The 15,716-nt window shown below is 40.6% G+C and overlaps 1 protein-coding gene across 19 annotated transcripts in view; it reads left to right on the forward strand.

Moving 5' to 3' along the window:
• Positions 1–15,716, forward strand: part of LDLRAD4 (low density lipoprotein receptor class A domain containing 4) — a 440,516-nt gene that overhangs the window by 419,497 nt on the left and 5,303 nt on the right. For all 19 annotated transcript variants that reach the window (XM_039846456.1, XM_039846486.1, XM_039846524.1 and 16 more), the window contains one exon: positions 109–263. In XM_039846456.1, coding sequence (XP_039702390.1) covers positions 109–263 — 155 coding nt within the window. The remainder of the gene's footprint in view (positions 1–108; positions 264–15,716) is intronic.

A 15,716-nucleotide genomic window follows, 5' to 3' on the forward strand; every position in this document is an offset into this window, starting at 1 on the left:
TCAATGTCTGGTGGTTGTCAGAGCACTTCAAAAAAATGGAGTCCGGAGAACTGGGTGGGTGATGGTGAAGGGGGCATGTGGTTAACATGGTTTCCTCTTCCATCGCAGCGGAGCTGGAGTTTGCCCAGATCATCATCATCATTGTGGTGATTACAGTGATGGTCGTGGTTATTGTCTGCCTGCTGAATCACTACAAAGTGTCCACGAGGTCTTTCATCAACCGCCCAAGTCATAGCAGGAGGCAGGAGGACAGGCTGCAGCCGGTAAGTGTGGGCCTGGCCCCTAAGGTGTTTCTCAGGCCTCTGTTTCGGGCTCCAAAAGTGCGGTCATAAAGCAGGACATCCCACTGCAATTAGAGATATTGAAAACTCTCCTCTAAGGGTTAACATACTTACAGAAAAGCACGTACATCATGAATATTTAGCTCAGCGAGTTCTCACAAATGGAGCACACCTGTGCAACCAGCACTTGCTCAGGAAAGAGACAGGACCAGCCCCCAGAGACATACAGGCCCCGCTTCCAGGCATGCCCCACACAAGGTCACCTCTGTCCAGATAGCTATCAGCACAGATTAGTTTCACCTGCTTTTGGACTTTATAACAATAGAAATTGTGCAGTAGGTGCTCTTTGGTGTCTGCCTTCTTCCACTCACATTACACTTATGAGAGCCATCCATGCTGTGATGTAGAGACCTGTTCTTAAGTGTGTGGTCTGGGAGGTGTTCCAGTGGTCGACAATGCACTTGTGCTCACTTCCTGCATTCATAAGACACTGAAGGGGTTCCTCAGTGCTGAGGGCATGGATGATCCAGAGGGGCAGAGGTGAGACAGCAAGGTTTCAGGGCCTTCTCAGGGTTATCAGTGCAGGCTAGGTTGTGTAGGGGGCTCACAGACCAGCCCATAGTAAGGTTCTTCAGATTGTTTAAGGTTTCCAACTACTCGCTCAGAATCACTCTCCTCCTCTAGAAAATAAAGCACTGATATTCAGCTAAACTGTTCTTTGATCTGTACCTGGTAGACCAAGGGCCACTGGAACTTTCTGTTCTAAGCTGGATTTACAGTCTATGATTCTAGGGGCTTTTAGTGAAAGGCTTGGGAATGGTGAATTTAGGCACTTATAAATTCTTGGGTTTGGTGGTGGGCAAAAGAGGCAGAACCCGCACAGGAAACTCAGACCCTCAGAGTGCAAGTCAAGACCAGGGTTATCTAGTAACTGGCTTAGGGAGATCATCATGAGCATAGGGGTACAGCCATCCTGGCAGGTATGGTGCAGCCTCTGGGACCTCTCGAGATGTCAGAGTCATGCTTCATGGGGGCTGCAGAGTTGCTCAGTGAGCCATTGGCTCTGATGTCCCTATGGGTGGAACTGAGGTTGGCTGAGTGTTCTGTGTCCATGGCATGCAGAGGGAGAGGGAAGGGATGGGATTTTTTTGTGCCACCCCTCAGACACACAGAGATGAAACAGGATGTCATAGCAGCTACCAGGATCAGGCCTAAGGAAAGAACCCTTTTCTCCCTTCTGCTTTCTCTCATTCTCTGTTGTTCTCTTTCTTTGTCTCCCCTATTGTTGTGTCCATGAGCCCCTTCCAGCCCTGTTAATATAGCTTTCTTCATATCATGATGGTTTCCCTGTGGATACTCTGTCACCCCAGAAGTCTGGTACCTGTGGGGCCCAGACTCACTGGACACTGGTGTCTTATTGCCTGTAGAATCCTCAGTGTTGTATGAGGACAGCTCTGTTACCTGAAGGAAAATAAAACTAATTCTTCTAAAGTTCTGAATACAAAATCCATGTAATTAATTCTCCTGAATTTAAAGAGAGAAAATCTTGTCATAGCAGTAGTTTCAGAACTGCAAAAGGATCGGCCATCATTGCTTTGCCTGAGCCTTAATGCAAAGACTATAAATGCCAACTCCCAGTGTTGGGGAGAAATAGGTAAAACTGTCCACTCACATTGTCATCATCAATAGGCATCTCTCAAGTTTCCAGGGAGTACTTGCCATGAATTTGCCCAAGTTTCCCATCAAGCACTTTGGGAGTTGTAGTACCCATGCAACTCCAGTGCCTGGCCTGGGCCATACCCACTATGCCTTCCCCTGAGATCTGCTTTAGGGGTCATCTTTCTTCCACCTGACTCGCCTTGCATAGGTGAGGTGGCTCCTTTTTCTACTCCTCAGTGCCGACCTGGCCATTCCTGCTCTTGCTGTCGCTATCCATTGTTGTCTTAGCACCTACTCACTGGCCTCCACCCCCAGAATGGGAACTCCCTGCACAGTCAGGTGATAGAATGGACATATACACAATCACGCCCTTACCAGCAAAGAAGGGCAGCAGGAAGACAATTTTACAAAGGCAGAAAAATGAAAATTTCAGTGTGTTTTTACTTGGAATGTGTCTTCTCTAGCATTTGGAAGTGAGTCCCTGTGAAGTCCCCGTTCAGGGGCAGCAGTTTACCTGTGTCCACTCTGCTCCAGGGGCTGCTAGACAGCAGATCTGCCCTTTCATAAAATCTAGAAAGTAATTAAGTGACTTGCGGAGGTTCCTTCAGGGCTACACACTACATGGCAAGTGAAAACATCAATAGCTAGTCACTGTGTCCACAGAAGTCTTTATCACTGTGTGTGCCTGATTTTGTTAATAAACACTTAAAAGTTTTGCCCCTGAGAGCTCAGTCCTAGTTCTGAGCTGGGGGTTATAAAGATGCAAGCTGAACACAGCATAGGGTTTAATTCCATTGCTACAATTACACTATTTTTTCTTTTCTTTGAGTGACCTAGTATGGCTGCTGTTGCTTCTCAATGCTTGGGTTTTCCTTCTTGAGAAAATGGAAATGTGGATATTGCACACCTTAGCAATGGTCTCTGTTCAACGTTTCACAAACTCAAGATGTATTTTTTAGACAGTGACAGAGAACTCAGGCCCAGACTGTAGTTCCATTTTATGACTATGACTATTAGCCTAGTTTATGATCCAAAGAGGGAAGAGAGAGAGTGAAGAAGAAACTTAACTTCTCTCCTGGAAACAGATACAAATCTAGATAGCACTGTGGGTGCTACCACACATTCACATGCAGTCTTCCTCCTACCCAGGAGTGTGCTCCCCCCGCCTCGCCCCCGCACACACACACACACCAGCCAGGCTTCTTGCCTCCCAATTACCTACTTCTTTCTTGAACTTCTTTTAAGAAATTTCACTTCCCTTAATATGGTACTGGGAGAGTAATCTGATTCATTTACACTCTTGGTTCTCAACGTATTCTTGGTGTCTCGACTTGGGGAGGGGGTGCTACAGGGATGCTCTAAATGCCCTACAGTGCACAGGGCAGCCCCCACAACAAAGAGTGATCTGACCTCAAATGTCAGTAGAGCCAAAATGGGGAACCCCTAATCTTACAAGGTGCTGAATGCCACCCTTCCCAGAGGTATTTTGCTTAGTATAAGTTAATCTCTCATGGTTGGCTATGAGGCTTCCACAGAGTGAAGAGAGCACTTCCCAGCAGCTCTGTGGAAAGTGTTGGGCCGTCCACAGGGAACTCGTGTGATCAGAAGGTCCTAGTCTGGGACTCTGCCTTAGGAAGTTTCCCCCAGCGAATTCTGCCTCCTTTGTTCAGTCATTCCCTGGACATTAGCCAGGCACTGAGCAAGATAATGAAGAAACAATGCAATGTGTCCTTTCCATATTCTGCCCTTAGCCCACCCCTTCTATCAGCAGCATCCACTAGGCTAATGCTAATTGGTGTTTTCTCAGTCTTAGTGGAGAAGGCCAGAGGTCTTTAGTGGCCATGTGTGTATGTGGGGTGGGCTGTATAGCAAGTGAATGCAAACTATAGAAGGGGTTTAAGATAGGGCATGAAGACTCAGCATGGGCAGTTTGAAGTTGCTCTTCCAGGTGGCCCTCCCTCAGCATCCTAAAGTGACTACCTATGCCAAGCAGCCTCCTTCCCTGAGCGGCTTAGAAGGAGCTGGGCAAAGGCATGGCTGGACAGTCACGGTGTGGTAGAGCAGGCTCTGCTCTTACTGACAGAGCACGTTGTTGGTGGCCTTCAGGGCTCCCACGGCATCGTGTCAATTTGTGCTTTTTAGGGGAAAGGTGACTGGTGAAGATGGATATGTATTTGCAATTGCTACTGTCCATGTTGTTTCATGTCTGTTGTGAGAACACCTGAGCACTCCTGAAGTGCCTTTCACTTTGCCAGCATCTAAATCCTGCCTTCCCAAGAGCCTGAGTGGTGGGGGCTGCAGCATCCAGCTAGTTAGCAGCTTGCGGGTGTGGGTTCCTACTACCGGCCTCACCATGGGTAAGCCTGTGCATTGCTGGTATTCACTCACTTCTGGGTCCTTTTGGCCTATTAGTTCTAGAACCATGTGCAGTCTCCACGAGTATGTTTGTAAAAGGTGTATTTATTTTGGACTGCTGTGAGAAGGGTTGGGCATCTCATTATCAGCTTCTAGGTGATTTGGTTTAATACTGTTGGTTAAATTTATTTTTATACATTTCTGCTGGAAGACTTGATAGTCAAGATGAAAAAGTAAAGTACAATAGTTGGGTTTTGTTTCTGAGAAGGAGATTTGCTGAACATGTAGATGTTAAGATTGAGTTGAGTAAACTTCACTACTGTGCCCCTCTCCTCACTAATGGACATTCCACATAAACCAAAAGGAAAAAGCAAAACTGAGATTAATACGATAGGATCTTAATAGTTCTTAATATCCCTGGTTCCCAGAGAGAGTCTACTTCTGAGAAATGGTAGGTTAGATCAGTTACCCCCTTGCGCCAAGCGCCAGGCTTGCCCTGATTCTGCAAGGTTTTCCTTGTACAGTCAAAGGCACCTTCCCAGTGAGGGCAGTGCCCCCAGCCCTGACTTTATCACACTGCATCCTCCTCATGTGGTACCATCTCCCCTGGTTTCCTCCCTTGCTTGTTCCAACAATGCCTATTGGAAGCACATACTTTCTGTGCCAGCTCCCTTCTGGCCATTGGATGAATAAAAGGAGTTTGTATCAGCTAAGGCTGGCCAGCCTTAATCACTACAGTGTCTCTGAGATACTTGTCTGGGGAGACCAGGGGATGGGACAGTACTGACTCTGAATTAAGTGGAAGCAGTCATTTCTGAATGAAAATTAAATTACAGAAAAAATAAATGCTTTAAATTATGACAAACAACAATGAAGGTTTGTGATATAAACTCAGATGTGTTCTTTCTGAAGTAGCCGTGGCTTATTTTTTAGAGCCTGGTTTATGTGATTTCAGAGCTTTGAGACTATCTAGATTTTTTTTTTTCATTATCTTAGACCACCAAGTAATAAGAAAACAACAAAGGGGCATAAATATTCCAGACACAGCCCTGAAAGATGTTCGGACAAGCCACTGGAGCCTTTCTTGCCAGAGCTGGAGGAGGCCTGAGTAGCCTTTTCTGACAGCCAGCAGCCCAGCCTGGCGGGGCCAGCTAAACTCACCTGAGCAAGCCAAGGCTCAGTGGATAGTGGGGGAGGCCAAGGTGACTGACTATTTACTGAAGAAAAGCAGAGCCAGAAACATTTTACTTAGTTTGAACTACATGAAATTGTAGATATTCAGCCATTCTGACCCATAAAAACAGCAATTTTAATTAAAAAAATAACAAAAGGAGTCACATCAGGCTTTTCGCCATTACCAAATGCCACAGGGATTAAATCAGTTGTGAAAATGTGGGTGCCTGGGCCTTCTTGTGGAGACAGAGTAGCATCAGCCTGGCATTCAGTGCAGCCTGTGCTACAACAACTTCATGTGGTGGGGGGATATAAGAAAGGGAGTCATTTGTTTTGTACCCCCGCTGTAAGGAAAGAGAGTAAAGACTGTAACTGCCAGCTGTATTGGTGTAGAAACTTGGGTTCTTTGGATTCAAAGTGCCCTGGTATGGGAGAAGTCTATGCCTTGAGACCCTCTCTGCAGAAGCAGCAGCCTTTGCTTGTCGTGTGGCCAGTATGCATGGTTTGCCCTACAAGGTGTTTGACAAAACTTAATTGAACTTATAAAAATGAGAAGATGTCACATAAAAATTAGAATTTATATCTTTTCTTGAAAAGTCAACATATCAGGCCATACCAGTCTCTACTCTTGCCTGGCACCCCCAGGCTGAGACTGCAAAGCATCTGCCACTCAAGATGGACCAGTGCCCACCTTTTGGCTGTGGTCTCATCTTTCTATGTAGGTTGTTTTTTTTTTGAGAACTCATGCCTCTACCACAAGGATGAAAACAAAAGATAGACCAGGAGGGCCACTGGTTTCCAGAAAAATGGGAGATGACTTCCTTGTGGAAGTAAAGCTCATTCATACAAGATGAGGAGTTGAATCAAGTGTGTCTGGGCCAACAGAGTACAGCATTGGGAATGAGCAGCATTCCCAATATGCTCATTCTTGGCCCTTGCTGTCTAGTCATCTCCCTGGGGCAGGGCTCTCCTCTATGGGGCAAGAGTCTGTGGGCAGAGCTGGCTGTGGGCACCACTCTGTTGACCTTGAGAACAGAGTGACATTTCTGATCACCTCTGAGAAGCAGCTCAGAAACACACCATACTGGGCTCGGAGTTTACCGTGCTTGAGAAGCCCACAGGCTGTGTTCTGAGATCCAGTGAAGGGCACATAGAGATGGGGAGTCACCACATTGTGAATAAAGTGCTAGATGGCTGTGTACTTACCTGCCTTTTTTCATTTCTACCTACTTCAGTCTGTATTTAGAAAAGCAGTTCTAAAATGATAGAAATGAACTATTTTCATTCAATAAGGTACAAAAAAGTGAACTAAAGGGTTTGACGATGCAGTTATAATAGACACATCTCTGATACTTCAGACTAAAGAGAAGAGAGCCACAGGCTTCGATTAGCATAAGACTGGGATGAAAGATGGCAGGAGACAGTTTCCCTGTGAACAAGGCAGATTCTTGCTGCACCATAAGACCAGGGGTATTTGTTGCCAACTTTGTTTAATAACAATTCTCTATTATTTCATGAGCTACTGAAACTGAATTTTCACATGTTGCAGAGACTGCAAGAACCGGTCAGTGCCTACTGTAAACTCCAAATGCAGGTTTCCTACCATCAGCCGTGCTGTTTCTCTCTTGGAATGAGTGAGGGTGTTCACATAACCAGCCTGCCTGACCGGTCATTTAAAATGTTTTGCCTTTTGGCATTAGAAGATTGATAATTTTAACATCTTCATGTAAGAGAAACAGAAGGCCAGATTGCTGGCAAAAAAAATGAATAAGGATGCTAGGCCACAGCTGTTACATAGCAGATAGTAGACAGACCTTTTTAATAGACAAGATTTGTCTTTAAAGCAATGTGAGTAGCTCAAATAATTCTTCTACTTATGTAGTCATTGCTCATAGCAGTTTTGAAATTACCTTCAGAGCTTGCAGGTCATTTTTTGGAAAACTTTCAAGGGAAATTATTTTTTAAGTCCTCAATAATGGCAAGTCTTCTTTTTTCTTATATGTTTTCTGAGGGTGAGATTGATTTTTGGTACCAGCCAAAATCCATTTAGAGTTCAATCTTATGAATGAAGTGGCTGATCAAGCTAAATGATACAATTTTGGTGCAAAGCCAAGGGTGACTCAATTAGTAAAAATAGTGTTGTCCAAGTTACAATCTGATGCTGTAGAGAAAGGTCAGGAAGGACCCACAGCAAACTGATGGCTTCTTCTGGGGAGGAGCCAAGATGAGAGGAGGTGAACAAAGGGAGCCTGGTCTATGCTGTTAAAATTTTTATGGTAAGAATGTATTGTTCATATATTACTTTTACAAGTAAATAACATCCTCTACTCCCATAAACTGTTGTTAAAGACAATTCCAGCAATGTTCTGAGCATCCATAGTCTCCTGAGGCAACTCATTCAAACACGATTTCTAATTGCGACCAAAGTATGATTTTATTGCAAAATCAGATTTTGAAATAAAGTTGATGAAAAATTTTATAAACTAAAAAAATTTAATAACCCTTTAAGTAGGCATCAGCATAAAATTCTAAAGGTAAAGTTTGTTTGTTTTATTTGTTTTTACTTAGTCTTTGAAAGTTGGTGTGCTTTATTCTAAGGGGAAAAAAGTTTTCTAAGTTATTCTAATTCTGAGTGGCACTTGAGGAGGCTGCCCAGAGCTGTCAAAGGATACCAAAGGAGATAGCAGGGTTCTGCCTCTATTAATCTCCTACTAGCTCTGTGACCTTTGGGAAAGCCTCAGTCCTGTGCCTCAGCCTTCTCTCACATCTTAAAGGAGGTGATTGTGCCTACTTAGGCTGATAGTGTATGGTTTCACATCCCTCTATTGCCCTGAGCTTTCTAATTCCCAGGCTGGTTTCTCATGAAATCTAATTGCTCATTCACAGCACCAAGCCCTGTAGAGGCACCTGCATAGCTCTTTTCTGCTTGTTCCTCAGGGCCTATAGACCTCCCAGATCCATTATATTGTTCTGGAAATATAAAGGATTCCCTTTCTTTTGTTCCCAACATACCTTCCTGGATGATTTGTATTTTTCTTAAGGGATGTGCCCTAGATTGAGTAGAGTTGAGAGAGAAATATTGAGTCCTGAGAAGTTTAATGATGGATTCCCAAGGAGGAATAAAAGGAGAGATGCTGGAGAGAACGCAGTCATTGACATTAAAGATATTGACTTTACATCTAAGCTGTTACTGCCATCTAGGGTGCAAAAGACAGCAATACTAAGGCATTTGGATGGCAGAGAAGTTGTATGAGAAAAGGGAAGAAAAGAAAGAAAACTGATTTCATCAGAAGGTAAAGGTGTTGCTGATCCAAAGATCAGTTTTACCTATGATTTGAAGTTCTCAACCTGGGACAGGAAAAAAAAATAGATTTCCAAATATTTGAGACCATACAATACATTCATTCATTGGGAGGAACACTTGTGTAGAAGCCAAAATATCTAGCAATGGCCTTGCTTTACCACAAACTGGCTGTGTCACCTCCAACGATTAATATAACCTCTTTGGGCTTCAGTTTCCTCCCATCTAAAATAATGGATAATTGGCTTAACTCAGAGACCTTCAGATTATTTTAAACCATGAAGAACAGCAATAAACACATCTTACATCACAATCCACAATACTCATATACACAACTAAGGCAAAAGTTTCACCAAACAATACTTACAATGTTATTTTCTATTCTGTTTGATTTTTTAAAATACTGGCTGCAACCTACTTAAACTGATTTTCCATCTCTCTGAGAGGCTGCAACTCAGTTTGAAAAACACCTTATTAGGTTTTTTCTATTCCCAAATCTGATGATCCTGTGGTCCTTGGAGTGTGGAAAGGAGAATTTAGCTGAAGGCATAAAACCAAGAAGGTTTGGGGTATGGAAGTGGCCTTACACATGATCACAGAGCATGTGGACCCAAAACAGCAGGCTTCAGCAGGGAAGCCCCAGTAAGTCGTGGTCACAGATTACTCTCTTTTAAAGCTATAAATGTATCCTTCATATGGAAAAAAATCCAAGAGATACAGAAATAAAAAAGATTATTAAAAAGTACAATGAACAATTGTATATCAACAAATTGAATAACCTAGATGAAATGGACAAATGCCTAGAAACACACCCTAATAAGACTGAATTATGAAGAAATAGAAATTTTGAATAGTTCTGTAACTAGTAGGGACATTGAATCAATAATCATAAACCTCCCAACAAAGAAAATCCCTGGACCAGATGGTTTCATTGGTGAATTCTACCAAACATTTTAAGAAGAATTGACTCCACTTCTCAAACTCTTCCAAAAAAAATGAAGAGGAAGGAATACTCTCTAATTCATTCTATAAGGCCAGCATTAACGTAATATGAAAACCAGACAAAGATGCAACAGGAAAAGAAAACCAATATCTGTTAGGTATATTGATGCAAAAATCCACAACAAAATACTAGCAAACTGAATTTAGCAGCATCCTAACAGGATTATATACCATAACCAAGTGAGTTTATTTCTGTAATGCAAAAATGGTTCCACATAGGAGAATCAATCAATATAATACAACACATTAACAGAATGAAGGGGGGAAACTACATGATTATCTCATCATGCAGAAAAAGTATTTGACATAAATCAACACTTTTTCATGATAAAAACCTTCATAAAACTAGGATAGAAGGAAATTACCTCAATAAAATAAAAGCTATCTGTGGAAAGCCTGCAGCTAACATCATACTCAATGGTGAAGGATTGAAAGCTTTTCCTCTAAGATCGGGAAAAAGACAAGGATGTATGCTTTTACCACTTCTTTTCTTTTTACTTTTCTTTCTTTTTTTTTTCTTAGAATTTTTATAAGAGTTTATTTGAGCCAAACCTGACAACATATGCCAGGCAACAAGATGTCAAATGCTCCCACCACTTCCTTTCAACATAGTATTTATTGGAAGTTTTAGTCAGAGTAATTAGTCAAGAAAAAGAAATAAAAGGCATTTCAACTATAAAGGCAAGTAAAATTACTTCTTTGCAAATGAAATGATCTACATATAGAAAACCCTAAAGAATACTTGCTAGAACTAATTAACAAATTTAACAGTTGCAGAATACAAAATCAACATGCAAAAATCAGTTGCATTTTTTTACACTAACAATAAACAATCCAAAAAAGAAATTAAGAAAACAATTCAATTTACAATAGCATCAAAAAGAATAAAATGCTTAGAAATAAACTTAACCAAGGAAGTAAAAGATTTGTACACTAATAACTATACAATGTTGCTGGAAGACATTAGATATAAATAAATGGAAAGACATCTCTTATTCACATATTGTAAGACTTGATGTTGTTAAGATCTCAGTCCTATCCAAAGCAATCTACAGATTCAGCTCAATCCCTATTATAATCTCAATTAAGTTTTTTTGCAGAAATAGAAAAGTTTATCCTAAACTTCATGTGCTATCTCAAGGAACCCCCACCTCCAAATAGCCAAAATGATATTGAAAAAGAATAACAAATTTGGATATCTCACACTATCTGATTTTAAAACTTACCACAAAGCTACCATAACAAAAACAGTGTGGTATTGGCATATAAACTAATGGAATAGAATAGAAAGCCCAGAAATAAACTTTCCCATATATGGTCAAATGATTGTTGACAAGGGTGCCAAGACCAATCAAGAAGAAAGGAAAGTCTTTTCAAAAAAGGTACTGGGAAAATTGGATATTCACATGCAAAATAATGACATTGTATCCTCATCTTATACCATATACAAAAAAAATAATATAGATCAAAAACCTAAATGTAAGAACTATAAAACTATAAAACTCTTAAAGAAAACAAGGGCGGGGGAAAGCTTTAGGGCATTGGATTAGGCAGTGGTTTCTTAGATATGATACCAAAAGCACAGGCAACAAAAGAAAAATAATAAATTAGACTTCAGAAATTAAAAACTTTTATTTGTAAAAGAACACTCTCAAGAGAGTGAAAAGGCAGACCACAGTATGGGAGAAAATATTTGAAAATCATATGTCTGATAAGGGATTAATATTCAGAACACATAAAGAACTTCTACAACTCAACAGCAATATAATAGATAACCCAATTTGAAAATAGACAATGGACTTGAATAGACATTTTTCTAAAGAAGATATACAAATGGCCAATAAGCATATGGAAAGAGCTCAGTACCACTAATTGTGATAGCTAAGTTTACGTGTCAGCAAAACTGAGCTTAGCATACCCAGATAGATGATAAAACACTGTTTCTAGATGTATATATGAGAATAATTTAAGAAAAGATTAACATTTGACTCAGTAGACTGAATAAAGAATGTCTGCCCTCCCCAATGTGGGTATCTTCCAATTCCTTGAGGGCCTATCTAGAACAAAAAGGTGGAGGATGGTCATATTTTCTCTCTTTCTTCTTGAGCTAGGATGTTCTATTCTCTTGCCTTCTGACATTGGAGCTCTTGGTTCTTAGGCTTTTGTCATCCAAGATTTATACCAATGGACCTCTGGTTCTAGAACTTCAGCCTCTAACTGAACTATACCACCAGTTTTCCTGGTTCTCCATCTTGCACGTGGCAGGTTGTGGGACTCTTATTATAATAATAAGAGCCTCTTATTATAATAAATAGATGATTCTCTGTTTCTCTTGAGAATCTTAACTGATTTGTGTACGATTAGTGTTCAAAACCATAATGAGATACCACATTATACTCATTGGAATGGCTATTATAAAAGAAACAGAAAATAACAAATGTTGGCAAAGAAATTAGAACCCTATGCGCTCCTGGTGGGAATGTAAAATAGTACTACCACTATGGAAAAGAGTATGGTAGTTCCTCAAAAAAAATAAAATAAACATAGATTTACCATATGATCCAGCAATTCCACTTCTGGGGATATACCCCAAAGAATTTAAAGCAGAGATTCAAAGAGATATTTTTATATTTCTCTTCATAGCAACATTATTCGCAATAGCCCAAAGGTGGAAACAATCAAACTATCCATCAATTGATGAATGAATAAACAAAATATAGTCTATTCCTACAATGGAATATTATTCAGCCTCAAAAAAAAAAAATGAATGACACATACTACAATGTGAATGAACCTTTTTTTAATTAAATGGATAAACCTTGAAGACATTATGCTAAGTGAAATAAGGACACAATATATGCCCACAAAAAGGCAAATATTGTATGATTCTACTTATATGAGGTACCTAGAATAGTTAAATTCATAGAGACAGATAGTATAATGGTGGTTACCAGGGCCTGAGGGGAGAAAGGAATGGGAAGTTAGTGTTTAATGGGTATAGCATTTCAGTTTGGGAAGATGAAAAGTTCTGGAGATGGATGGTGGTAATAGTTACATGACAATGTGAATGTACTTAATGCCACAGAACTGTATACTTTTAAATGATTAAAATGGCAAATTTTATGTAATGTATGTTTTACCACAATAAAAAGGAAAAGAGTCAATTTTGATTTCCCACTTACCATCCCTCGCCCCCCTGCCAAAAAAGTGCCAGATGGTCAGATTTAAAGGGAAAAAAATTTAGTCATGTTCCACGTCTGCAAATAACACTGTTGGCATCATAAAGACAATCATTTGGAAAATCAGGTGACTTTTTAAAATCTTTAGTGCATCCATTTCAGAGTCAAGCAGAGTCAACTCAGGAAAATTTTCTGTCAATATGGCTATTCATTGACCATTCAGAAGGAGGAACGTACAATGATTTATCAGGTGTAAAGAAGCCTGAAAATGCATGTCATTAAGCCTACAAGATTTGGAGCTGTCCTACGACTCTGTTCCACAAGATAGATTCACTAGAGCCCCTTGATTACTAGCTTGCCACTCAGGGTGGTCAAGGGGTTTCATAGGCCTGAGTCCCAGTGCCTGTGCTCACCAAAGGCCTCATGGAAGCAACTTCCAGGGCCAAGTCAGGGAGGTCAGAACACCAGATATTATGATTCAAAGTGTACTTAGTGTAAGAAACAAACTACATCTGTGTACTCATGTCTCTGTGTGTAGTCATGCATATGCTGTGGTTGTGGTTTTTGTAGATCTAGGCTGGGTGACACTGTCACAAAGGAAAGGCTCTCCCTTGGCATGTTTACTGCAGTCAGGCTCCGCCCACAAAAGAAAAATGTTATCACCCTGCTCAGAGATGGTCAAACCTGAATGATTGCCTGATAGTGACTAAATTAGCAGGAGAATGACAAATAATGTATTCATTAACAATAAAGATTTCATTTTAGCAAATAAAAGAAGGTTCAAGAAAAAACAAGGCTTGTCACAAAATTGAGTTCCATAAAATTTGTTGTTTCTTTTAATTGGCCTACTGTCTCCCTGCTTTCACTTCATGACATCAGAAGGAATAGTGCATGGCAAAGGGAATTCCTGATGTTTGTACTCATGATGATTTCCTCAGTGGATAGCTAATTGCCAGGCTGAGCTAATGCTTTAAGAGTACAGAGAGTTATTATGCAACTGTGGGCCTTTGTTCTTTGTAGCACCCAGAAAGCCAGGGAGAAGAACTTTCTATGAAGAGTCTCATGGGTAATGCTTGTTTTAGGAATCTTAGGAAGAAATCTTAGGAAGAAATCTGAGATAAATGCAACTTTACTTAAGCCTCTCTCATCTTTTTAGCCTTTCCATTCAAAATGCCACTTTTTGGATAGATGATATTGTAAATAGACAAAGAAATGAGGAAATTTCAGTGAAGTCATTTATTTTAAAAGAGGTAATTGAAAATTATCTTTACTTTAGTTGTGTATAGCAGCAGGTAATTGTTACATGCAATGTTAAGAGCCACCATATACTGAATACTGATGTGCAAGGCAGTGTGCTAAAGAATTTACATACATTGTATCTGAGCCTCACAACAACCTCAAGTAAGGAAAATGAGGTTTGGAGCAACTAAGTAAGCTGTCTCAGGTCACAGATTGAAGAGCAGCAGGGCCAGGATCATGGCCTAAGGCTTTCCCACTTCAGAATGCATTTGCTATTACAGATCTACACTGGTTATTGATAGAGGTGTCATCCATCTGGGTAATATTAAGTTGTCATCAGATAATCAGTCATTACCTTTCTTGTCACAGAGCCTTCGTTCCAGGGAGAAAACTGGAGAATAAGGAACATGCATATAAGGCACTGCGTATACAGAGAAGGCTCCGAAGAGTGGATGCCCTTCTTGTAAGCTTCCAGGACAGTCCCCTGTGTGTCCTGCTCAGTTTTAATGTGTGTCTCAAGTAACTGGTACTAATAATAGATAAAACACGAGTGATTTGAGAATAATATACCTTACAAAATAGACTAGAATTGATTCAAAGTTACCCCTAGAGTAATGTCTCCCTAACTCATTTGCATTCCAGAACGCTTTCTTGAGTGGAACAAAGGGGTTGGAGAAATAGGTTAAACCTGGGGATTGCACAGACCCCGTGCTCCACCCCTACCATCTACCCCATAGGAAGGTGTGGCACATTACTTGTTGGGTTATGTGTGTACATTATCTCACGTGTTGCAATGGAAAAGGATTGAGATCCACTGCCAGGAGGTACTTAGTAAATGTGCAGTGAAGTAACGAATGAACAGACAGTGGATATCTCCCATCCTTTCAGTTGGTATTCTTACAAGGAAACAGCTATAAGGAAGGGAATGAATTTAATCCTGTGTAAAAATATTAGCAAAATTTTGTTCTTATTGCTCAAAATTCTGTAAACTACTTTTAAGTATTATCTTATTTCACAACTTATTCTGAGTATAAATTAATGTAACAATATAAGCATTGCCAAGAGCATTAAAGCCTTCATTGTTGGGATAAAGTTCCATAATGAGGACCCAGAACTGCAGCCATTTGAGTAGATGCCATAAGATGAGTCTCCTTCTCTCTGAAAATGTCATCACTAGTGTTTGGAGATGAAGAAACTGAGAAGTCTAGACAAGAAGGCCCACATCTTTGAATTCAGCTATGTGCAGGCTCTTCAGATGATCCAAAGAGCCGGATCTTAGTCAGAGGACTTCACCTCACCAGTAAAAGCAAGAATCAGCGGGCTCCACCAGCAGCATGAGAAATTCAGTGCTAATAAGGGCGATATGGCGATAGTTAGCATGGGGCAGACTAGAAAAGGGTGTCCAGAGCTGGTTGTGACATGAGTGCCAGAGCAAAGCAGTTCCTTTTCCATCAAGATTGCTAGGATCCAGCCTTTCTAGAATTCTGGTCATATTCTAGGTCTGGGTTCTTTACATATCAGCAGAGG

Source organism: Pteropus medius, unplaced genomic scaffold (assembly GCF_902729225.1).
Source record: "Pteropus medius unplaced genomic scaffold, Ma_sr-lr_union100, whole genome shotgun sequence".
In the NCBI taxonomy this organism is placed as follows: Eukaryota; Metazoa; Chordata; class Mammalia; order Chiroptera; family Pteropodidae; genus Pteropus; species Pteropus medius.